Source organism: Leptopilina boulardi, unplaced genomic scaffold (assembly GCF_019393585.1).
Source record: "Leptopilina boulardi isolate dan_hultmark-lab unplaced genomic scaffold, ZJU_Lbou_2.1 LbouV2_386, whole genome shotgun sequence".
Lineage (NCBI taxonomy): Eukaryota > Metazoa > Arthropoda > Insecta > Hymenoptera > Figitidae > Leptopilina > Leptopilina boulardi.
In genome coordinates this window covers 1,476,966-1,502,578 of record NW_026137958.1, presented here as the reverse complement: position 1 = coordinate 1,502,578, position 25,613 = coordinate 1,476,966, and the positions used below count along the sequence as shown (strand labels likewise).

The following is a 25,613-nucleotide window of genomic DNA, read 5'->3' as shown; positions in this document are numbered from 1 at the left end:
AATATATTTCCTAAGATAATTTGAGAAATATTTTAATATTCAATTTATAAAATTATTTTACCTGAAAATTTTGATATATTTTTATAATTAAATAGAATTTTTTTTGCAAAATATTGGCATTACAGTCGAACCTGAATAAGCGAAAATACCTTTTAAAGGGAGAAAAAATTCTTGTCCCCTTGGATTCTTGCTTATCGAGGTTCAAATGTATTACAATAAATTTATTTTGTAATATTCCAAAATTAAAAATAAATTTCTTATAGAATGTTGGTATCAAATACAGTTGATATAAGTAAAAATATCTCTATAAAAGGGAGAAAAAAATTCTTGGTTCCTTAGATTCTTTCTTATCGAATTTCTAGTGTATTCCCTTAAATTAATCTTGTAATATTCCAAAAGTGCAACATAAGAAATTTAATAATTATTGTGATTCTCAGGTTTTAAAATTTTTTCAAATTATTATACCGGAAAAATTATAATATATATTTATTGTAAAATATAATTATATACCGAAAGGCATAGGCGAATGCCATAACTGCATCAGAAACAAATTGAAGTTGATCCTCAAATGCTGTATTTTGCTTTGTAAGACGTTCTTGCGTTGTGCATGGTTGTGTGTATTTTTCATTGTATGGTGTTAAAGATGCATTTGGATATCGGCATTGAAAATGATCTTCCCAGAATTCTAAACAAAAAATATTCTTTATATATTATCATTTTTTTATTTAAAAATGTTTATTTAAATAGAAAAAAAATGGAATTGTAATAATATCTAATATGTCAAATGGAAAAATTACATTTCTAAATGTAAATTTTATTCAGTTCATAAAATTCTGATATTCATATAATATACATATTTGAAAGATGACAAAAAAAATTCAGCTACACTTCTTATTTTACTTCTTTCTTTCAATTCCTGCGAATATATTGTTCTTGGAAATATATAGTTTTGAAAAATTAATAACCCTATAGAAAAGTTTGGTACTCAATTTTATAGAAATATATATATATATATTATAAAATTTTGATAGAAACGTCAAAGAGATGAATGGAATAAAGTGAAAACCTAGTTTCTTCTGAGAGAAATGGCAAATATTCTGACTTTTAAAGTTAAACTTTTTAAATCTTTTTATAACTTTATAATCAAACTGTAATCGCTTTTTTTTTTAAAAAAAAAAAAAAAATGTAATGACTTAATTTTCCTTTGTTAGCTCTACATTTTGCCGGAAATGAACGTTTTAAATCAGATCTGAAATTTAAAGAATATTTTTTACCTTATAATTACTTTAATTAGTAGTTTTTACTCTTAATTCAAATTTAATTAACAATCGATTATTTTAATACTAGTAATATTTAATTAATTAATACTTCGATAATTATTATTACAAATAATAATAATAATAATAATAATAATAATAATAATAATAATAAAAATAATATAATAATACAGTGACATCGTTGTTCCAGTTTTCATCAATTTTTCAAAATTGTGATAAAATGAAAATTTTCAATTCTAGTAAATTTATGTTTTAATGTATTTTATTATTATTTACATGTTGTGAAATTAATTATTTGCGCAAGCTTTATTATTATACTTGATGGAAATTGGGTTTTATAGGGAAACCGGTTTAACGACGGTACATTTGTAACTGAAATAATTTTTAATTCATAATTGTAATTATACAATTATTTATAGTTACTTTAGCAAAAAAATATAAATGAAATAAGATAATATGAAGAGCTAATAAAATTTCAATTTAATCAAATGAATTTAAAATCACATTTCAAATTTTCTATTTTACGAACACATTAATCACTTTATCTTATGATCATTAATAATTTGATGCTAACTCGTTAATTATGTTGCCGTGCTAATTACTTGTTCGACACGTCGGATAAAAAAGATGATCAAATTGTCATTCAAAATTTAATTTTCAAAATCTTTATACAATATATAATATATATGTGACGTGTTCTGAAGAAAGGGACCTTAGAAGCAAACGAATTATAGGTTATGTTTAAATGTTAAAATCAGTTTTTATTGAATATTTTGAATGTAATAAAGACTTCAATATCAATAATTTGTATTGAGAGTTGATCCTCTTTGTGTATTTTCACTTAAAAATTTCAAAACATAACCTATAATTTTTTGCTTCTAAGGTCCCTTTCTTCAGAGCGCGTTACATATATATATGTAATTATTATTTATATCTTGAAAAATGTTCCCTTTAATATTCCAATACTATTTTTCAAAAATTTTCAAATTTTCTGACCCGGAAAAAAAATGAAGTTTTTCATCAATGTTTATTATCATCATTATTAATGAAATAAAAGTAATAAAACATTGATATAATTATTGATAAAGTAAAGGTTATAAAAAGTATATATATGTAAATAAAGTATACAGTATATAGTGAATAATGGGACGTAAATTTTTATATCTGATCGCAAAGTGTCAGTTGTTCAGCTCTCTAATGACTGCGCGGGTTATCGAAATGGCAAAATGTATTATTATCAAATATCACTTGTCTGGCTATAATCCAAAAATGTATATATAATAAAATGCGCGATAAATGAAAATGCATATTTTGCGGTTATCTGTGGACGAATTGCTATATATTTATATATACCTACATGTGTGTGTGTGAGTTTGTTATATATATGTATTATACGAGTATATTGTATAGGAACAAGCGCGTAATTCAGTTGGTTGTATGTATAATGGGATACAAGATTACAAACGATTTATAGGTAACCCTTCCACTCATTATAGGAACATCCTGTTAAACGTGATGCGTATAAATCGAACAACATAGATATAGGCTGTACGACCAGGTACCTGTGGTTTCAGTCCTCTGTTCGTTCGAAACCCATTCATTCTAGTGATCTATTAAGATTGAAGAGGCTTTCACCAAATTTCGCACTAAACTTTACATTTTTACCAACCACTAAAACGCATATGTCAAATTTTATTTTTTCATTTCGATCTTTATTCAATTAATATTAAAATTAGCATATTATAATAATATTACTTATATTAGTAATTGTTTTAGCCAATCCAAGTAAATATTAATAAAAATAATAATTTATTACAGTGAAAAAAAATTTATTTGATTCAATTGGTTACTTGATTATTATCAAATAAATATTTATTTGAACCAAAATGATTTTTTATTTGAATTAAATAAAATTGAACCAATTTCTGTATTTGAAATAAATACTTTTTAATTGACTCAATATTTCAATAAATATTTGATAATAAACAGGTAATTGATTATTTGAAGTAAATAAATTTTTTTTTTCAGTGTAGTATTATTATTTTTATTATTATAAAATTAATTCAGTTTCAAGATCGTTTATATGATAATATTCTGAGTATATTTTTGACTCACCAACAAACCATGGATTTCTCTTGTTGTTTTCAACTGTTAAATTTAAAAAGTATTCTTCAAACCCTTGGACGGGATTTGCTTGAGGCTGTACTGATAGTGTACCTTCAACTTCGGCTTCATTTCCATTGCTTACGAGCCCTCGAGCGCTCCACCCGTCACTCCCAATCCAAGAAAATGCTCCAGTAGCATTACAACGTCTCACTGCTCTCATTACCCCGGCAACTTCTTGGTCTGAGCCAAAAATTATGCAACCTAAAAAATATTATCCATTAAATAGTATAGGAAAGGAAATCTCACTTTCATCATTCTATTTTAACGTTTCGAAAAAGAAAATATAATTTTCAATTGTTTTGTAAAGAATGCGAAAAATTTGAATTTGTCAGTTATACTGGAAATTTTTTTTTGTATCTTAACATAACTCAAGGATTCGTTCTTTCGCTTTTCCAGTTTTAAAGTATGCCATGATACTCACTGAAAAAGTGAACTTTTGAAAAAATTGCCAAAGTTTCCCATACTTGGCGAAGACAGGTGGATCAAAGCGACAAGATAAATGCCGTCTTTTTCGATCATAAGTCGAGAAGAAAAATGAAGCACATAGTTAAGAAGAAAAATTATTCTATACCCTTAGATTTCATTTTACTCATGTGAAATTCTTTATTATTATTCAAAAAGTAGTTTCAATTTGTACTCTTGTGCATTTATTACCTGGAATTATTTTCTTCTTTTTTCATTTGAAAAATTCTACGCACTATTAGTTTCTATTCTTCCGAGTATATAACGTGTAATTTTATATCGATTTTTATTTCTATTTCCGTTTATGTCTATTATAAGTATGAATTTCTTAAGAGGTTTAAATGGGATTTATAAAAGCTTTTAACTTGCCTCTTGCTCGTGGTTTTGTTAATAATTTTTGCACGATGTTGTCATAAGCCGTTTCTTCAGCCACTCCTGAATCTTTAACAAGTTTTTCTTTAACGGCAATGCAAATTTGATATTTCGCCAAAAGATCTTCCAGTTCCTCGAAAGCCTTTAAAGCAAACAAAGTATGACATTAAAGAGACGTCTATATAAAAATATCAAATTTTTACAACAAAAACAAAAACAAAAAAAATAATCTTTTTCCATTAGCATATATAGATATATAGTTCTTTAAATTCATACACGCTGAATTATGTATAATGTAAGAGGAAATGTATATACATTCAACTTTATCTTTGTGATGATTTACGTGAGCAAAAGTCGCAACATTTTTTTATCATTATTTTTTTTTTTAATAATAAAAAACTGGGGAAAAATAATTTCATTCCCAGGTGCATAATTTTTATTTTGATTTTGTTTGTTTAAAAAATTCTTTAGAGAATATATTTATATATACGTCTTTTTGTGTGATTTAATTAATTATATTTTCAGAATAATAATAATAATTATTATTATTATTATTTGCTACCTTAATTCCATAGTTGCTCTCTTCGTAAATAATAGAAACATAACTCCAGTTCATTTTTCTTACGATATCTACCATAGCCTTGACTTGATAATGATCACTCGGTATAGTCCTTGTAAAATATTCAAAGCGCTGTTTATTTGATAGTTCAGGACTCGTTGAGAAAAAGGACACCTGAAACACACGTGAGAAAAAAAGTTTGAAAAAAAAAAATAAAAATAAAAAATAATCTTGAACTGTCTCAAAAGTTTTCTGTACTTCCAATTTCTTTACTTTGGCAGGAAACCGCTGGCAATGTGCCTTGATTCCTTCTTAAGATCGCGCAAAGAACTACTTTTCGCAGAATACCAAAAGTGCAAAAGGGCTTTTCTAACACCACGTGCCAAAGTTTAAAATTGGATTTACTATTTATTTTTATTCAATTTTTTTTTTTTTTCACTTAATCATTAGAATTTTTGAAATATTTTCAAGAATATTTTAGTTTTAAATAAAAATTTTATTTTTGCCCAAAAGAAAATTTTTATTTGAAACAAATAAATACAGGTTACAAAAATGTATTTTTGTTTAATTCAAATAAATTATATTATTAAAATTTTTTAATCGCCAAATTGTTAAAATTACATAATTTAATTTTTTTTTAAGATAGTTTTTCCACTTTACCGAGGTAAGACCTCCCATCTGATTACAAAAGATTCTTAATGCTAAAAAGTTAAGTCATTTTTCAATTAAAAACTTAAGAGGTAATTTCAGTTTTATGTTTTCCAAACCCCCCCACTATATAAATTTGCGCTTTCCATGTTTTTACGTCTTGAATGTAAAATTCAACGAATTGCAGTATTCTTTTGCACGCAGTAACGAGATGCTTTACAATTAGGAAGCAATCTGGCCTTGGTAATTCGATTTCTTTTCCCACTTGGGAACCAACTAACGTAATTATTTCGTCCCTGAGTTTCTTTGTCATTGAAAAAAAAGCAAAAAAGTGTGTGTATGTGTGTGTTCAATGTATATACAAATATTCTAATGAAAATTGAAATCAATTAAAATTTTAATGGAAATAAAAACTTAGTAAGGTATGCGCATTTTAATAATATTTTTTGTGAATATGTAAAAGTAATTTATAATGGTACTTTAAATAAAAATGGAATTCTAATTTAAAAATAACAAAATAGAAGAATTTTTTAGTAAAATATAAAACTGCTTTTACATTATATATATATATATATATTCTAGAGAAATTTTATTTAAAATAACTGTTTAACATGATGAGGAACATAATGTTATATATAAATCGTAATAGGGGTAAAACTATTTTATGTAGTGAAAAATAAGTTTTGTGTGTTATCGTGTGTCTCGAAGTACTGGTGTTTCGTTTTATCTTTCGCTTTTTCACCTAATGTCATTCTACCTCAGGCAAAAAATATATTTATCATGGTTAGTCAGACTTTGTTGCCTCATTTTTTTGTCATTGTGTACACAATATAACATGAGCCAAATATCAAAATTATATTAAAGACACAATTTTCTCCAAATAATTTATCTTGTGTTTTTAAGTTTCGTTAATTATATCTTCCTTTGGAGTTGAAAAATAAATGAATAATGAAAATATTAAACATAATTTTTCGAGTAATATTGTCCAGCTTGAATTGTTTTTACAGTTTAGAGTTTTTTCTTACACATTTTCAATTTGTCTTTCGTTTCATTAATTTTCATATTCAAGTTGCAGAATAAACAAATAAAGTGAATGAATAATGGAAATATTAAGGGGATTTTCTGGTTTAGAATTCCAAAAAATCGATTTTTTTTTTGCGGTGGTATTTAAATTTTTAAAATTATTCCAAAGTTTATTTTAACCTAGCTCAGCATCCGCTGGACCAATCAAAAAGTTTGTCATTTTTTGTTCGCAACTTGTGGGTTAAGTCTTTGGTGATATTCTGTAGGGAAAATCTCTTCATTTGAAAAAATGGAAATTTTTTTCAAAAATTCAAATGTTAGTTGAGTCTAGCTCAAATTCTGTTGGTCTAATTAAAAAGTGTGCCTAGTGTAGCTTAAAGCCATAAACTTTCTTTTTTTTATTTAATAATCATAAAATGCATTATTATGCATAGCATTAGCCGCTGGGTATTTAATTAACACAAATAAATGATAACTATATTTCGTTTGTTTGAAAGGTAGTGAAATAATTTTTAATTAAATTTCTAGCTATATTGATTTATGGTGATACCAAAATAAAAATAATAATAATAATAATAATAATAACAACTTATTGAAAATATTTGATAATATTTGAAAATATTTAACAATATATGAGAATATTTGATAATATGTGATAATATTGGACAATATATGAGACAATAATAAATTAATAATATGATAAAATATTTAATAACATGTGAAAATATTTAATAATAGTTAATGGATCGTGGAAATATTTAATAATGTAATATGAAAATTAGTGTGAAAAGAGGCGATTGAAGAGTTTGATATAATAATATGCGGAGAATTTATTACATAAATATACAGAAGCGCGTATGTGACGAACATCACAGATTGGCAATTTTGAAGCTGCCTTCTCATTTGAAGGCAACCGTCAGTGTGCCGCAAATACCGCTAAATTGGAGTCAGTATCGATGAACTGAAATTAGCAGAGCTACATAAACGTATGTACACGTGCGTGGTGCCAAACAATTTTCCCATGATCATTTCGTTTTATAGCTCAAATACAACTGTATTCACATCTACATTTACATAATTCTGTTGACTATTGTAATTTTATTACCAGTTTAATAATTAATTAATTATACAGATTATTTGAATAAAATGAAAAATCTTACTTTTAAGATAAATCTCAAATATTTGAAAATAAGATATTGGCAATTATTTCATTTTTTTTTCTCCTTTGAAATATTTATGGAATATTTTTTCTAAACATATTTTTGTGGAATTTTAAATAAAACTGAAATATTTCTAGAATATTTCACAAAAATTACAGTCAATCTTAGTATAGACATTAGAATGAGACATATATAAACATTCCAACTAGTAAAATTCTAGCACTAGGACATTATTGAAATGTTCCTCTACATATATCGATAGAGTATTTCTTAAGAATGATTCCAAAAATTTTCTGGAATATTCCTTAAATGTACAAATCGAATTTATTGTGTAAATATTGCTCTCTAAATCAGAATTAGTAAAAATGTTTACTAATTTGAATTAGTGACTCACTTTTTGCTTCTCAATTAGTAAAAAGTGAGTCACTAATTAGTAAACTTTTTTACTAATTTAGATTTAGAGAGTGCATTTTTCTTTATTGTAATTTATTTTTTTATTTTTTCATTCAATTTAAATTGTTAATAAATTTATACTCATCACATTTATTGCATTATATTTAACTTAAACTTGAATTAGAATTTTTTTTTTTTGCAGACAGATATATTTATAAAACAAGTCTTGAATGAGAAGTTGTTTTAAAATATTGAGGGCTGTTGAAATCTACCCAAAGGGATTACTGACGATATAAATGACCCATAAAACTTTTACTTCAAAGATTACTGACAATCCTTGGGGATTTAAATTCCATGATTTGAGTTTTAACCATTCAACATTTTTCCAAATTATTCACGCTTTACAAAGTTTATATAGTTGTGTAAAAAGTTTCTTATATTTGAAATTATTTTATCGCTTATTAAAAATATACATATGTTTAAACGGAAAAAAAAGTATATTCCCAATTTAAATTTTCTCTTCAATATTAATTTCTTTTGTATTCGTTTTTTTAGAAAAATGTATCAATTCTTCAGCTCTTAAAAAAAGTAAATTTTTTTTTTTGTTATTTAATTATTATTTAATAATGAAATAAAATTTTTTCTATCAAACAGGATATAGTATAACTTTTGTTTTAAAACTCTATTCTAAATTGCCAAAAATTTGTTAAGAAAAATATTTCACATTTTGTGAATAAAAAGTATGAAATAATTGCTATAAAAATGATAAAAAGAGGGAAATGGATATGTAGAGGGTTGTAAAAAGGAGAAAAAAAGAAAAAAAAAAGAAAGGAGAAAAAAGTAGTATAGAAGAAATTTATAGAGGTTCGTGAATCAAGAGGCAGTTGAGGGTTGCGTTTAGTGGTTGGACAGGATGTCTGTTTAGGGTTGGAATTTGGCAGGCAGAAGCCAATAGCAGATGGTTGTGAAGTTATGTGTGATCGGTCGTGTTTGAATTATTAAATCCTTGTTTACCGAAATCGCTTGGAGACGCTTTTGGTACATTAAAGGCAAATCGATTAACTCCGTTAAATACCATAATTGGAATTAACTCGCCACGCTGCGTTGTTGTGTTGATAATTCATGAACGATAACTATGTATGATAATGAAAATAATCGATTAAACGTATTCTGTACATTGAGTATTACAATATTTAATTAATTACACTTATCTAAACACTATAAATCATATATTGAAAAAAAAAATTTATTTGAAACAATTACTTACGTGTCAATTATCCAATAAATATTTATTTTTATCAAATAATTATTATTCTACATATTTGTTTCAAATACAGAAATTATTGGTACAAATACAATTTGTTCAATTCGAATAAAAATTATTTGGTTCAGGTAAATATATTTGATCGATTATTTGAATCAAATAAATTTTGTTTCTTGATTTTTTTTTAGTAAAACATACAAAAAAAAAAATTGGTGCAATATTTTAAAAATAGTGATATGAATGTCAAGCAGATATTTCATTTTGTCTTTTCCTCTCCTTTCATATGATGGCAATGAGATGAAACTATAAAATTCAATTGTTTTAATTGCTATTTTTAACGAGATGCTCGAGAATTTAAAAATCGATAATCGCTCGACATTCATTACTATTATAAAGAAAGCAAGAAAAATTTTTATGAGAAAGAAAGAATTTATATGTTTTTTCATATATAGTTATGGGAAAAAAAAAAAAAAAAGCGAATGGTTTTCGTGTTGTAGAGATTGACCCAAAAGCTCGGTTATATATATTGTTCGCGAATGCTTATTATCAAAAGCAGGGCTCCACTTGGATTATGTAATATTCATTCAACTTAGTAAGCTCATTGTTTCAGTGGATTTACCACACAGAGAGTTGCATTGTCCAAATACACGTTTTGCATCGATAGCTACGTTACTGAATGATCAAATGCCTACTCGACATATACCCACTTTCGATATACTAATTACATGATTATTTATGACAATAGAACTGATCTTCAAACTTTTGTCATTATATTTTTGTAAATTAGAAAAAAAATTTCTTTAAAATAACTTAATTTTTGATGGATATACATTTCTGTGTATAATTTATCAAACGTTTGATTAAAATTATTCAAATAAAAATTTAATCAAATTTTTTCATTTAATTTTTAATCTGAAAAAAGTTTGTTTCTTACTTGAAAAAAAATGTTATTTAATTATTTTATTAAACAAAATAGGTTAATTAAACTAATTAAGTCAAATAAACATTTTCCCTTATCACTGCAGATGAATGACATTCTCTGTTTCATCGTTGAATTATAATTCAGAATATTAATTATGTCTTATAATAATGAGAGCATGTAATTAGAGGTTAATTTGATCATAATCGTAAGATTTTATCTCCGCTGTAATTTTGAAATATTTTCGTCCACCACGTCAATAATAATAATAGAGAATATCCAATTTAATTAGTGGAAAAGTGTCCCCACGAAAGGAAAATTCTACTTGAGTGGTTTTGCGAAAGTGCTATTGATGAAAAGTTGTTCAATTAATTTTATGTAAGTTTCACTTGTAATTGATACTACATAAAAGTGATTGCAAGTTAAAGACTGAATCATATATTATCGGTGAATTATATTTGAAATGGAAATACAATATTAAAATAAGAAATGGAAACTTTGAATTATAATAATTTTCCTTTATTCATATATATATATTAATTTCGAGAGCTTGAAATCTAATTAAACAATTAAATGAAGTTAAAATGAAGAAATTGAATAATTAGGTCAATATGAATAAAATGTCAATATATATTATAACAAGTTCGTATATTTCATTATATAATACAGATGAAAATTAATTTTTAATTAGTGTGCAATTTAATTATTTGTTTCTAATTTAAATAATTTTAAACTTGAATAATTCAAAACTTAAGGCAATAATGAATTCCTTATTAATCAAATTAAAATCTAATTAATTTAAAGTCTAAATAAACTTTAAAACTTTTAGTAATTTGAAATTGATGCCAGATTTGCTATTAAAAAGTTTGACAATTAAAATGTTTTTATTTATTTTTTTCAATATTAAATAATTTTTTTCAATTACAATTTAGATAATAATGGTAAAATTTTTTTTTCTCTTAATAAGCAATAAAAAAATATTTTATTACCGCGATAAAAAAAAAAGATGTAAAATATTACTTACCACGAATTTTATATAAATTTAACAAGATCTTATTAAAATTATTGGGTGTTATTCGCTGATACTAAAAACCAATTTGATAAGACATTTTTCAAGAGATGAGAGATATATATGTCTTTGAAACATAACGAGTAGTCATTGAAATTCCTCTCGAATCGCCAAAGCATTCGGCTGAATTTTCAGGATAATCTGATAGTTGGAAACGATCTGGGAGTCCGTCGAGAGGGTTGTATAAAAACCACCTCACTTGCCCTTAGTGAAGTCCATTACGTTTCGTTCTACTCCTCAGAGATACTTTACCAAGAAAGTATTAAAAAAAAAGAATAGAAAAAAAGCAAATCAAACTGAAGTTCAACTGCTGAGAATAAAATTCGTATCATCTTTTGATTATATAAAGAATTCTCATTTTATTGATAAAAGTTCGTTTTTACGACGAGAAACAATTGCTTTTAATTTTAGTTTGTTCCAAACTAAAAAGAAAAAAAAGTAAAAAAAAAAAGTAGAGATTGAAACTAGGGTAAAGGCACTAATTGCTGAGGATATCCCAATTGTCGATGTTTATAGTTTACTTTTTAAGATAATTACCCCGAATTGTAGTCAAGATAAAATTAAAAGTATTTGTTTCAGATAAATTTTATTTTTAAATTTATTTGCGCCAAATAAAATTTTATTTGTGCGAAAGAAAATTTTTTATTTGAAACAAATATAAAATAGTTATTCTTTTATTTTTATTTCTATTTATTCTCGACAAATATATATTTTTATTTAATTTCAAATAAATTTTATTTGATTGAAATAAAAAATTTCTCTGGGTTTTTTTTGAGGATTAATTTTGCAGTATTAATATTCCTTTCGAAATATTTGTATTGAGTGAAAACTTGGATTCACTTTGCACAGGTAGAGTTGTCAGATGCACGTTTCACTTGCAGGCAATTTATGAAGGTCGCAAGATTTTCTGCTAAATTTCAGGATAAACTCCGGTCTAGGCACTTGGGAAAAAACAACCTAATTTCTTCTTGCTCTCATCAATCAAGAGCAGTGAAAGAGTTCGCTTCAACAAATCAACTCCCACTTCAAATCGCCTTCTTCCACTTGAAAAACTTGTTAATCTTGATAATAATTTTGCAATTAGTAAATATTTCCAAATTATTTATCCGAAAACTAACAAAATACTTGCTATAAATATATATAACAATAATTTGTAATTATTGTTTAATTAATTATAATAAATTAATTAATATTTGATAATTAATAATTAATTAAATTCTTCGTGAATTTATATTAAAATGATTATTAATTATTATTATTATTATTATTACTATTAATTTATGCTATTGTTTAACAATTACTTTCAAATAAATTAATTATTTAATTAATAATAATTAATTAAATTCTTTGTGAATTTATATTTAAAAAAAAATTTTAGACGAATAATTTGAAATGAAGTAATTATATAAATATTTAATTGTTTGAAACGTGAGAAACATTAAGGTACCTACACAACTAATATAAAATCAGAAGGCGTGAGCTTTAATGGAATTTCTAGAGTTTAAGAATTCTTAAAGGTTCTTAACTCATAAAAAAGCAGCAGGTCATGCAATATATATATATATATACATGCACATTTCTTTTATTTCCTTTTCCTTCACCGTCAACCTTCTCGTTTACTTTACAGTCACTTCCTCTCAAGATTCTTCGTTTCAGCTCATGTTTTGCATAGAAATGGATAATTCCTACTGCAATGTATCCCGGGTAGAGTAGAATTAAAGCTTTCGCGAGGCTTTTCATAGATTTATGTTTCGACACCCTTCCAAGATTATCTGAGATTTTCTTTCCAAGGCGAAATTTAGAGTTTAAAAAATATTAATATGTCAAGTGTGCCAGATACATTGCAATCGATATAACAATTTTTCACTCTGATTTATTCAAGTACTTCTGTTTTTTATTAAAAGAAAATTCTAAATTTCGAAAATAAAAAATATTCTTTCAATTACCGATTCAAGCATATAGTGATCTAATTTATCTTTTTTAACTTATTAAATTTTCTATTCAATATTTAATTTTTCAATTCTAATTAAAATTTATATAAATATTTATATAAAAATATTTATATATAAATATTTATATAAAAATATTTGTAAAATAAATATTTATATAAATGTATAAAATTTGGTTAAACGAAATATATATTTTTTGCATGAGAATATTTCATGTATAGGGAAATTTTGTCCCATAGTATATTTCTCTATTCTTTTGAATTTTTCTTGATATTGTGAATTATTCAAATCCGTGTCGACTGAATTATTTATTCAGAACTTTATCCACAAGATAGGAATCCTTTAGAAAAATCGAGTTTCCTAGGATATTTCTCAACAGACCTTTCAACGACAAATGTTCGACGTTTGAACGTATTCGGTTTTTGTTTCAGAATGAGTAGTCGAGTAGAAATAATGAAAAAAAGAGAAAAAAAAAACGTTCAAATACAGAATAAGTCACTTTCTCAGAGAATACTTTATATAAACAGAAAAAATGGACAATTTCATCGAAATTTGTAATTTATCCATCAAATTCAATTGTGTGATATCTTTTTTTTTTTAGTGGAAATTGAATATGGGAGAATTTATGTAAAGTTATAGAAATTAAAATTTTTTTTTAATAAATAATTGTAAGATTACTAAAAGATTTTAGTTAAAAATTTTTAGTGAAAGAGTGATATAAATTTCATGACATGCAACTGATGCGTATTTTAAGAAATACGATTTCAGTTCATCGAATTCTATTTATTTTATTTATAATTTAAATACTGTATGTTAGGATGTCTATTCTCTCTTGAAATTAAAATATAAATACTGCTTGTATTTTAAAAAAAGAAAAAGGTTAAATTTTAAAAATTCACGAGTCGATTTTATTGAATTAATATCGCAAAGTGAAGGTGTATTTATATTTATATAACTTGAAGATAAATTTCTAGATCAAGAATGCAATTGAATAATAAATAGGTACAAATAAGTAGATTGATAGAAAAAAAAATAGTTCTAGAAACAAATTAATTAACTAAATTTGATAATATGATTTTCTTCAGTCATACATATTTCTGAAAATCTTTGAATTCAATTAAATTTTTTTATTCCTCTTTTGTCTGATTGAAGGGTTCCTTTTTCTTATAATTGAAAGGAAAAGAGAAATTAGTACTCAATCTTTTTTTATATTACATTGGACCTCTGACCAAAGTCTTCTTTTTTCTACTATTCAATTACATCGATAAATTCTGGTCTGACTAAAGTTCTCTTTTAACTACGTGGAAATTCAGATAAATCTTGATTTACTTATTACCTTTTTATTAGAGTCTGACTAAACTCCACTAATACTACTGAAAATTCAAGTGAAATTCTTCAACCCTTTTTGTACGTCATTACAAAATCTCTGACCACATACTCTCTTCTTATACTACTCTCAGTTTCGTTGATAAATAGTGTGGTCTGACTAAAGTTTTCTTACACTACTGAAATGCAGATAAATCTTGATTACCTTTATTAAAGTCTAACTAAACTGCAATAATTCTACTGAAAATCTAATTGATTTAGAATTTCATTTATCTTCATTTTCCTTTGCTCTGATTAATGCACTCTTTCACTACTAAATGTTTACGAATTTTTTAAATTATATAAATTATAATTTCTCAAAATATAATATTTTATAAAAATGAGAGAAATATAGAATTTTTCTTACGGTATAAATTTTTAAACTATACACATGTAAAGTAAATTACAATTAATGAATGTTTGACCAATCTTTATTTATATTACTGAAAGTCTAGATATATTCTTTATATAGACTTTTACTTTACTTTCTATTTATTTTCATACCACTTCTGTCTGATTAATTGTATTCTTTTACTACTGCAATACTTGAAAACTTTTCTCCTTAAACTTGCTACAGTAAAGCGCGTCTGACCAAGTTATATTCTTATACTACTGAACATTGAGCTAAACTGTTTTAAACGACTAAAACCGCTGATTAACTTTATAAAAGAAAACTGCCTCTGACCAAAAGGGAAATATAACTACTGCTTTTGTTCTGCGTTCATAATTTCATTTATTAAACTTTTATTTCTATAGAAAGATCTTTTCTCTTCTGTAACATTTTAAAACCACAAGCTCTCCTCCTTTTGACTATATTTTATTCATTTTTTTTTCTCTGATAAAATATAGTAAAATGGGCGGGAATTTTTAATTTAAAAAAAAAACTAACTGGGCCTTCAGTTTTAGCGAGTTACTTTTTTGAAGTATTGTTCTTTTCACGGTATATTAAGATAAATAATTTAATATCAGTGGAAAAAAAAGCGGAATTCTTTTGAATTTTTGATATCTATGCAAATATGAGCATTAAAGACAGCAGAATTTACGTTCGAACATGACTAGCATGGAAGCTTAAAGTTTCACGTTTACGTCATAAACTGCAGGTATTATGCATTTAGTGGATTTCCCATTTTCTTGCTTCCTTTGAATACAATCGGGCCAGTTAGCAAATATCACATTTCAGGCCATTATTAATCTGTAGATAATATTATAGACCATGGGTTGGGTGTACAAATTGCATAAGGACGCTAAAAGGAGGTTAAAGAAAGGGCACATAATAACCTTTTAGGAATTTTTACGTTGAAAGAAGATATCAACTATTTCTTTTCGTGAGGAGAATATTTTACCCATTTTCAAAATTTTTCCATAGTAAATTAAATAGAAAAATTGTAAAATAATTATTTTTCATGATATTTTGGATAAATAATTTTACTATATATTATATTTTTTTATTAAAAATATAATGATGTAATATAATAAAATTATTTATTCAAAATGTAAAATAATTATTTTACAATTATTATTAATGAATAGAAAAACAAGTATTTTAAATAAAATATAATTAAAAAAATATGTATCTATAAAATATAATATTCCAAAAGGAGTATTCTTGAAATATTTAAATTATTCTTGATGTATTTTTTAATTGATAATAAAAACATGGTACTTATTTTTAACTATTTTAATTAAAATTCTTGTCGTGCGCTTGTTGTTAATTGTGGAATATTTTTTATTTTTGTAGAATTGAAGTGTAAGGAGTATTAAAATTCATAAAATACATCATATTCAAAAATTATTATTTTTTTTTTTTTTCGTTTACGTCAATGGTTTTATATATGTAAGACATTTTTAGACTGCGATGGTCGAAATTCATTGCGAAAAGTAAATATCGTATAAAATGCTTTTTACTCTTCTTTTTACGATTGAAAAAAAGAAAAAGTAAAAATGAAAAGATTCTTTTATGGGATAGTAAAAAAAGAAATTGGAAAAATACAAAAGAAGAAAGCAATTTATTAAGTAATTTAGTTTTAATTTTTTGCGTAAAATTAAAAAATTTTCCACTTGTATTTGCGAAAATAGTTTGAAAATTCATTTTCATTGAAAAGAACTTTATTCTTCAAGAGCAATTTGTATTTTTCTTTTGTATTTTAAAAATTATATACCTAATTCTATTTTATTTAAAGAGATTAAAAAAATTTTTTTTTCTCTCAAAAAAAGGAAATAATCTCACCTGGGGAATTCGAAAGAGACGCAAAAGATTGGCAACTTGAATCGATGTGACAGAGCTGGCAGCTCCTACGACTCCACTAATGACTTTTCGAACTGTAGTTTTATTGCAGTGGTATTCAGCTCCATCGATATTGCTTATTGATCCTAGAAATCAAAGAAAATTTTTTTTTATTTTAGTTTCCAAAGGTATAATTTGAATTGAAATTCCAATTATTCCAAATATATATTTCTTTTTTCAAAAAAGAAAAATATTGATATTAAAGTTACGTAATAACTTGCTAGAAAAATATTGAAAGGAAAATGTCAGTAACAGTTTGAATTGCATGTCTAAGATTTAAAATGTGATTTAACATCATCGTTTCTTGAGATTATATTTTGTCATAAATATATTGAGTCAACATCTTTAAACTCAACGCTCTCTTATTTTACTTTAGATTTATGTGACTTTAATTACTTTGAAAAATATTCTTGAAACTTGTTCACTAACTTAATGTTTCTCAGTTCTGGTTAACATGAACAAACATTAAACGCGCATCATAAGAAAGTTTTAATGCTGCAATTATTTTATTCACCATTTCGTTTATTACCTGAATTTATTAGATAGGATTTTGAAAGTATTATCGGACATGGTACTCTACACCATATATATATATACATATTCCTCATGAAAATTTTTACAATATTTTACAAGATTATATACCCTTGAAATATTACATCAGAATATTGATGCTGTTTTTTTAAAAAGAATTTTCTTACTCTTGAAATTCGAAATCAGTGAAATTCAAAAATAGGTGGAATTTAGGGATTGTAAAAAATTGTGAATGAGTGTTCTGCATTATTCTTCATTAATTAAAAAGTTTTTGTTGGAAGTTTTCGAAGAGAAAAAATATTTTCTTTTTACAACTAAATGTTTAGAAAATTGTTGACAGCTGCTTAGAATGTATGATTCAAAATTATGTTAATTTCCATTGTATATTCGAGAAGCAAAAACAAGTTTGAGATCAAGTTAAGATTTTCAAACAAGAAAGTTCGAAACTTGTTCTATACGTTTATCATGAGAAGTCGAAGTTCCTAAACAAAGTCCTAATTACCATGTAGTAGTCACTTGGATTCTCTATGCCAAGCTTTAGCCTCTTTGATTTATATTGTTCACAAGTTAATTACTGTCCTCAAATTCAAATAAAGGCGAGTTAATAAAAAAATTATCTATATCTTAAAAATATTTAAACTGTATACACTAAAAAAATAATTTATTTGATTCAAATAATCGACTATTATCAAATAAATATTTATTTGTAATTATTATTTGTTTCAAATACAGAAATTATTTATTTTTTTATTTGATCCAAATACAGTTTATTTAATTCATATAAAAACTATTTGGTAAATTCTAAAATATTCTAAAAAGTAAAAATATTTGGTTTAAAAGAACAATTTTATTTTTAAAAAAATGTTCTGTAATAAATAAAACGAATAAATAAATTTATAAAAGTGCAATTTAAAAAAGTTAATAAATAAAAAATTGTATTTAACTTTCTGAAATGTTTTTGTCATTTATAGAAAAATGTCGTGGTGTATTCATGAAATAAAATCAAAAAAAAAGGTGATTGATTACATACCAAACAGACAGATTGATATGTTTTCAAATTCACACGATGACAATTCCTATAACGACAAATAATTGCCTCAATTTGCAAATCATGATTTATGAGAGGGAATAAAATATAATTTCTCTTTTTGTTTTTTTTACAAACATTTTCTTTACTAGATTATCACGAAATATTTCAATTATTACTAAAAAATATATTAGAAATACAGATTAGGGAAATTAGACATTTTAATGTTTCGTTATGTCTGACTAAAATTCATTTTTACTACTTGATATAAAACTTACAGCTTTTGTGTAAGAGTGACTGAAATTATTATTTTAAAAAAATTCCCGTGTCTGGGAGAGTAGAAAATTAGTTACGTGTAAAAATGAAATTTTACTGTCATTCTGACTTGTAAAAAATTGTCTCTCATTGGTTGAAAAAGAGAGTACATTTATTTGAAATATTCTTTTTAAGAATAGACTTATTCCCCCTGAGATCTAATCAGAAGCATTGTCAATTCGAAGCGCAGCTATTCATGAATAGTTAAACTCAACTATTATGTATTCATATTTGATGAATTACTCAGTATTTACGTGCCTAGAATATTCTCGATAACAATCAAAAGTTATAAAGAATTTTTTTTTGCGAAAAATAATATTTTGTCTGTATATTTTTTTTTTTGTAATTAAAAATCCACCTTTTGACTATTTCGGATTCAAGACCTTCATTTTCTCTGAATTGATATTCCTTTTGTTTGAAATTAACATTTGATGAATTTTCAGAAATGTGAAATACTTTTTTTTTAATTATGAATATTGTATTCATTTTTTCGTATTTGAGATGAAAAAAAAAATTTTGTAGTGAAATATTTTTCGATGTGAAAAAATTTAAAAAGAAAAAATGAATGTGTGTGTGTATGTATATATATATATTTCGCGTCAATAAGCGTAAATTTTCATTTTCTTCGGTATATGTACGCACAAAGCCGAATGTATTTTCGTTGTGACATTTTTTTTCTGGGTTTTTTTTTTTAAACAACCTGATTACGTGTAGGTGGGCTTTACACTTTGAAAGCTACGTGTGTACAACTTCTTTTTCTAGCTCTCGTATCATATTTTTGCGTGGTACAAAAGAATGCACTGTAGCACCTGTTGAATCGACTTTGCGCTATATAGCAACCCCCTGGAATACTATACAGGAAAAGCGACTCCAAGAGGGGAATACTTCTCTTTTAATCTGACGTTTTATTGTCGAAATAATGATTTTGCAAAAAAATCTTTAGATTTATTAAATGGAAAAAAAAGAATTATTTGAATATCTATTAGTGCTTCACTGACAAAAATACTCTTTTATTTAGAAATAAATTCTTTTGAAGGTGTAAAAAATTTAGAATATATAATTTTTGAAAGATAGGGGAAATATTTTTTTCTTCTATAAATATTTCCAAAGTTTCAGGAAAAAATACTTTTGAAAATTAAATAAAATTTGTTACTGATTTTTATGCAAAAATAATTTTGCAATTCTTCATATTTTTATCTTCTTTTTTTTCTTTCACTAATAATTAAATTATGTTGGAAAGTGCGAAATGTTTTGGTCCCTTGATAGTAACTGTGAGTCGCAATGTAGCTTACCTTATAACTTGGAACCATTTCAATTTAATCTTATAACGCTGAATGTCATCCTTGTAACTTCGTTAAGCTCTAAGTATAATAATTTCTTCCTTCTGGTGAACTTAATAAGGATCAGAACTTTGTGGTATTAGCAAAATATGTTTAACTACTTCAATTTCAAATTTTTTGATGCTTGATTTATTTTATTTATTATAAATAGAAATTTATATTTTTTTCCTTTCGAAGATTTGTTGTAAGTAGAAAGCAATATTTAGTTTTCATCTTAAAAATATATTTTTTAAAAATAAAAATTTTTATTTTAGATCAAAAATTAAATTTGAAAAATTAGAAATAAATTTTTCTTATCGAGAAAGTCAGTGAATTTTTTTCATATTCGGGAAACAGAAGTTTCAAATATAGAAGATGAAATTTAAAATCATTTCCTACGCTTCGACATCTTTTCCACAAAAAGTAATCTTAGATACTGTTTCTCTAATGAAGAATTTCAGATAAAATGTCAAAGAAAGGAAGTATAGTATAATTTTCGAGAATTATTACTTTGCCGATGATTGAAAAATATTAATATAAAAAAGGTGGATTTTTTTTTTAGTAATCAAGTATTAAATTAACCGGATATTGAAAGGGCTTCTTTTTTTTCTATTTGAAATAATGAATAATTTATACATTCAATGATAAATTAATTAATTAAATTATTTCATAGCTATTTGAAAATTTTGAAAACATTTTTTTCTCATATAAATCATATGTAAAATTATTCAAGTTTTAAAAAAACATAAAATTTTTTTTTCTTTTAAAAAGAACGAATTTTCTATGTTTTTCTATAAGATATATGGTACGAAAAAGGTCGCCATGCTTGGAACTCCTTTCAATTCTGTGAACTCGTGACTAAAATTGAGAAAATGTCGCTTTTGAAATTCGAATTGAATAAAACTAGTTTGTGCAAGTTGGGGAAAATTTAAATTTCTAATAAAATTAGTATAACGTAGACAAATTTATGTGTTATATGTATATATATATATATGTGTGGATAGAGGAAGATGTATAAGAATAAGTTTAGAGAAGAGAAACTATTGAGAAATGTGAAATATTTGATGAAACTCATGCTCAGGAGAGGTTGCTGTGATCACATCCGTGAAATGAATCTTTTGTTCAGTATAAAGGGATGAACTGAACCGAATGAGACCCGGGTTTCCTTTATGAAAAAGAGTAAAAAGAACTATCATCGATCGGAATATAGGGACTGTCCTTGAAACATTGCCAAATTTTTATCTTATTATATATATTTTATACCTTATCAAACCCTTTGGTGCAAAAAAAAAAAAAAAGCTTAAAGCAATGACTATATAAAAATGAAAGAAGTGTGAAAATCACGTATTTTTCTGCCAAGAAATCTTGTTTGTAAATAATGTAAATTAATTAAATAATTAATTTTAATTTTTTATATATTTAGTTTAAATGTGGGTAAAGAAAATTAAAATGTTTTAAAAAAATTCTATGTAATATTTTAAATTACTTAGAGAAAAGTTTTTTTTTATCTCTAACGGAGAGATAAAAAACTTTGAAAATGTGTAAAAAATAATAAACCATGTAAAGAATAATGAAAAAGAAACCGTATATAGAAGTTTTATTTTTTTTCTCAAAGCGAAAAGTATCACGTTTTACTTTACTTCGTTGCTTAGAATTGTTGAAAGTATATTCCAACATTTTATTTTTACGGTGTAAGTGTTAAGCGTATACGAACGTTTCAGATTTTATGTGCACCTCTCAACTACTTTTTGCAAGTGTTGTTGTTACTACTGTGCAGCTATCCGATTACATTTTATTCGAAAAAAGCGGAATACACTCGTTTTAAACATAATATTTTTTTCCCCTAAGTATAAAGGGGGGACACAATATTTTCCTCAATATTCATAATCTCACTTTGCAAACAGTTAATATGGATGGGACTTTTTTTTTATTGGTGAAAAAAAAAGTAATATTTTTTATTTCTTACGAAACTTGTTTCATATATATATTGATGGAGGGAAAAGTTTGGAATTTTATTAAAAAATTTTTTTGCCGAACAAGTTTTATTATTTTAAATAAATTAGAAATTGAATAAAATATATACGAAGTTTAAACATTCTTAAACATCACTTTGACAATTTCAAGTAAAATGAAAAAGTATTGCTTTAAATAATGAAATTTAAAAAGGTAAATGACATTTTTTTTGTCTTTACTTATGAGAGAAAAATACAGAGATTTATCTTGAGATTTAATTTCATTAAAACTTTTCCGTTGGCGTGGAAAGAAAATCTGAGCTCTGGCTTGATGAGTGGTATGTGGTCTTTCTCTTTTTCTCCCTCGCACTGTTGTTATCGTATAAGAATGAGACTTTTTTTTTATACTTCTCTGACTAATAAATTTCAGTCAAGAGCGGACACTATCGATTATGTTCGTTAGTGTTTTTTGAATTATATTCGAGAAGCAGATTTGCTTTTGTTGTAGCTTGAAGAAAAAGTACTTTTGCAACTATGTCAGAGTACTGATAAATGTGAAGTAGTTTCTTTAGGGGACGATCATTTGTCCCCTGTCGTGCCATTAACACGCCCTTTATGCATCTGAGACACATTACATCATGCATTTCTCACTCTACCAATGTTCCCTGATATTAATAAAAATGACATAGATGTCGCGCTGGAGAGAGTCTAAAAATGTGGTTTAGAAATTTTTTTTTTTTTCACCGCATAGAGGTATATTCATTGAAAAAGTTATTCTAATTTTTTTTCGAGGATATATATGACATAAATAAGTTACTATAATTTACATATTTTATCTTTAAGGTAAAAATTATGTAAAAATTTTGAAGACATTAGTCTCTTTCATAAAAATAATATAATATTAAAAAATAAAGTTAGAAACGATTAGAAAGTTTGACTATAAACATTGACTTTTACTACTGATAAAATTACAAAAATTTTAATAGTCTGACGAAATGTTAATTTTTAATACTGATTTTCTAATTTAGAATAGATGTCTGACTGAATATTTACTTGTACTACTGACAAAATTACAAACGTTTAGAAATAATGACTAAATATTGACTTGTACTACTTGTGAAAATTACATTCGTTTAAAAAGTCTGACTCAACATTTAGCTTTACTACTGATTTTTTGATAGCTTGACTAAATATTATTTTTTACTACTGATTTTATAATTTAGACACTATGTCTGACTAAATATTAACTTGTACTACTGACAAAATTACATATGTTTATAAAGACTGACTGAGCATTCACCTTCACTACTGATTTTATAATTTAGATACTATGTCTGACTGAGCATTTACCTTCACTACTGATTCCATAATTTAGACACTATGTCTTACTAAATATTGACTTTTACTACTGACAAAATTACGTAAGTTTTAAAAGTCTGACTTCACAATTACCTTTACTACTGATTTTATAAATTAGTCAGTATGTCTGATAAAAATTGACATGCACTACTGATCAAATTTCATCCATTTAAAAAGTCTGACTAGACATTTATATTTTCTACTGATTTTCTAATAAAGTGAGAATGGCTGACTAAAAGTTGACTTTTACTACTGACAAAATTACAAACTTTTAGAAAAATTGACTAAATATTGACTTTTACTACTTACGCAGACTTATATACGCTATAAAGTCTGATTGAATATTTACCTTTACTACTGATTTTATAATTTAAACACTACGCTAGACTGAATATTATCTTGTTCTACTGAGGAAATTACAAACGTTTTAAAAGTCTGACTTAACATTTACCTTTACTACTGATCTCCCAATAAAGTCAGTATGCCTAATTAAAAGTTAAAAAATAAAAGTTACTACTGATAAAATTACAAACGGGCTTTATAGAAGCCCGTGTGAAAATAGAACCATGGTTAAAATCATAAAAACCATGAGCGAAATCGATTGCCAAGGTAAGAACGGTTAGACCCATAGTTTAAACCTTGGCAAAAATCTCAAAAACCATTGCTCATGTCCGTTTCTCATTTTTTTTAATTTCCAAGATTTTAGTAATAGCCCAAAATTAGTAAAATTATAAACTTAATTTTCCCATGGTTTTCAAGATTTTAGCAGTGGTTAAAAATCCGTAAAATTAAAAAAAAATTTCCCTTGGGAAATTGTACCATGGAAAACGGACATGAGCAATGGTTTTTGAGATTTTTGCCAAGGTTTAAACCATGGGTCTAATCGTTCTTACCTTGGCAATCGATTTCGCCCATGGTTTTTATGATTTTACCCATGGTTCAATTTCCACGCGGGAGGTATGACTAAACATTTACTTTTACTACTTATTTTATAAATTAATCACTATAACTGACTAAATATTGACTTGTACTACTGACAAAATTACATACGTTTAAAAAGTCAGACTAAACATTTACCTTTACTACTGATTTTCTAATTATGTCCGTATGTCTTGCTAAATATTGATTTATACTACTGAAAAAATTACAAATATTAAAAAAAATGATATTGTAATTATTTAAAAAATATAATATAAGTATAAATATACCAAATTTAATACTTAAACATATATTAAAATATTTTTAAACAACTTTAAACTTTAGAAACAAATTGGATAATTCGTAAATAAAAAAGTTTCCAAATTTTTCTTTGGCTACATTTATATTTTAGTTCATGTTTTCAAGTGCACATATTCGTATAATATAACATTTAATCATTTGCATTATATTCTTAGTAAAATGTATTATTGCAATAAATTTTCTGGTATAGTAGATAACAATATATAAGTGTTAATTAAACGTTACGTATATGTAACGGAATTACAACTAATGTCTTGTTTCTACATAAACCGTACTATTAAATGTAATATGATAATTCCCAGTAATAGATCGAGATTATATTTCGTGCCATTTTCATTTGCTTAATAAAAGTGCAGAAAATTATATATATATATAAATAAAATTTACACTTTCAAAAATAGGATAATAATCTTTTACTACAATATTGTATCAAAGGATTATTATTCTTTTCATTTTGAGTTTCTTATCACTTCTTGTTTACATTTAATTAAATTATTTTAATATTTGTCATATTTCAATTATTACAAAAATTTTTTTTCTTTCGTTAATATTTCCTTCTTCTTGCGATTTGTTTGCAATTAAAATTATTGAACTTGAAAAAACTTTAATTGTTCAAAAAAGAGAAAAGACGAAATTTTTTCTTACTTCCCGAAATGTACATATATTTATATAATAACAACTGCCATAATTTTACTTATCATGCTCGAATTATTCGCACATTTAACGCAACCGGAAGTCGTATCTTGGTCTGACAGGAGCCAGTACAGTAGGGAAATTGCATTTGTGAGCAAAGCTACTCGACAATATATGCATGCTACAGTCGTAACTTACAACATCTGATTAAATATTTATATGTTCACGCTAACATAATTTGGTAACTGTTCTAAAAAATTTTTTTAACTGATTGCATTAAAAGAATTTTTTTGAATTAAATAAATGGTTTTCAAAGAAAAAAAAACCA

At 25.2% G+C, this 25,613-nt stretch overlaps 1 protein-coding gene across 2 annotated transcripts in view; it reads right to left on the bottom strand.

Annotated features, from left to right (window-relative positions):
- The window catches only part of LOC127288439 (metabotropic glutamate receptor 2), an 83,733-nt gene that overhangs the window by 6,249 nt on the left and 51,871 nt on the right, over positions 1 to 25,613 (bottom strand). For both annotated transcript variants that reach the window (XM_051315887.1, XM_051315886.1), the window contains 5 exons: positions 16,854 to 16,996; positions 4,840 to 5,010; positions 4,275 to 4,419; positions 3,393 to 3,644; positions 511 to 685 (listed from right to left, as the gene is read on the bottom strand). In XM_051315887.1, the coding sequence (XP_051171844.1) occupies positions 511 to 685; positions 3,393 to 3,644; positions 4,275 to 4,419; positions 4,840 to 5,010; positions 16,854 to 16,996 (886 nt within the window). The remainder of the gene's footprint in view (positions 1 to 510; positions 686 to 3,392; positions 3,645 to 4,274; positions 4,420 to 4,839; positions 5,011 to 16,853; positions 16,997 to 25,613) is intronic.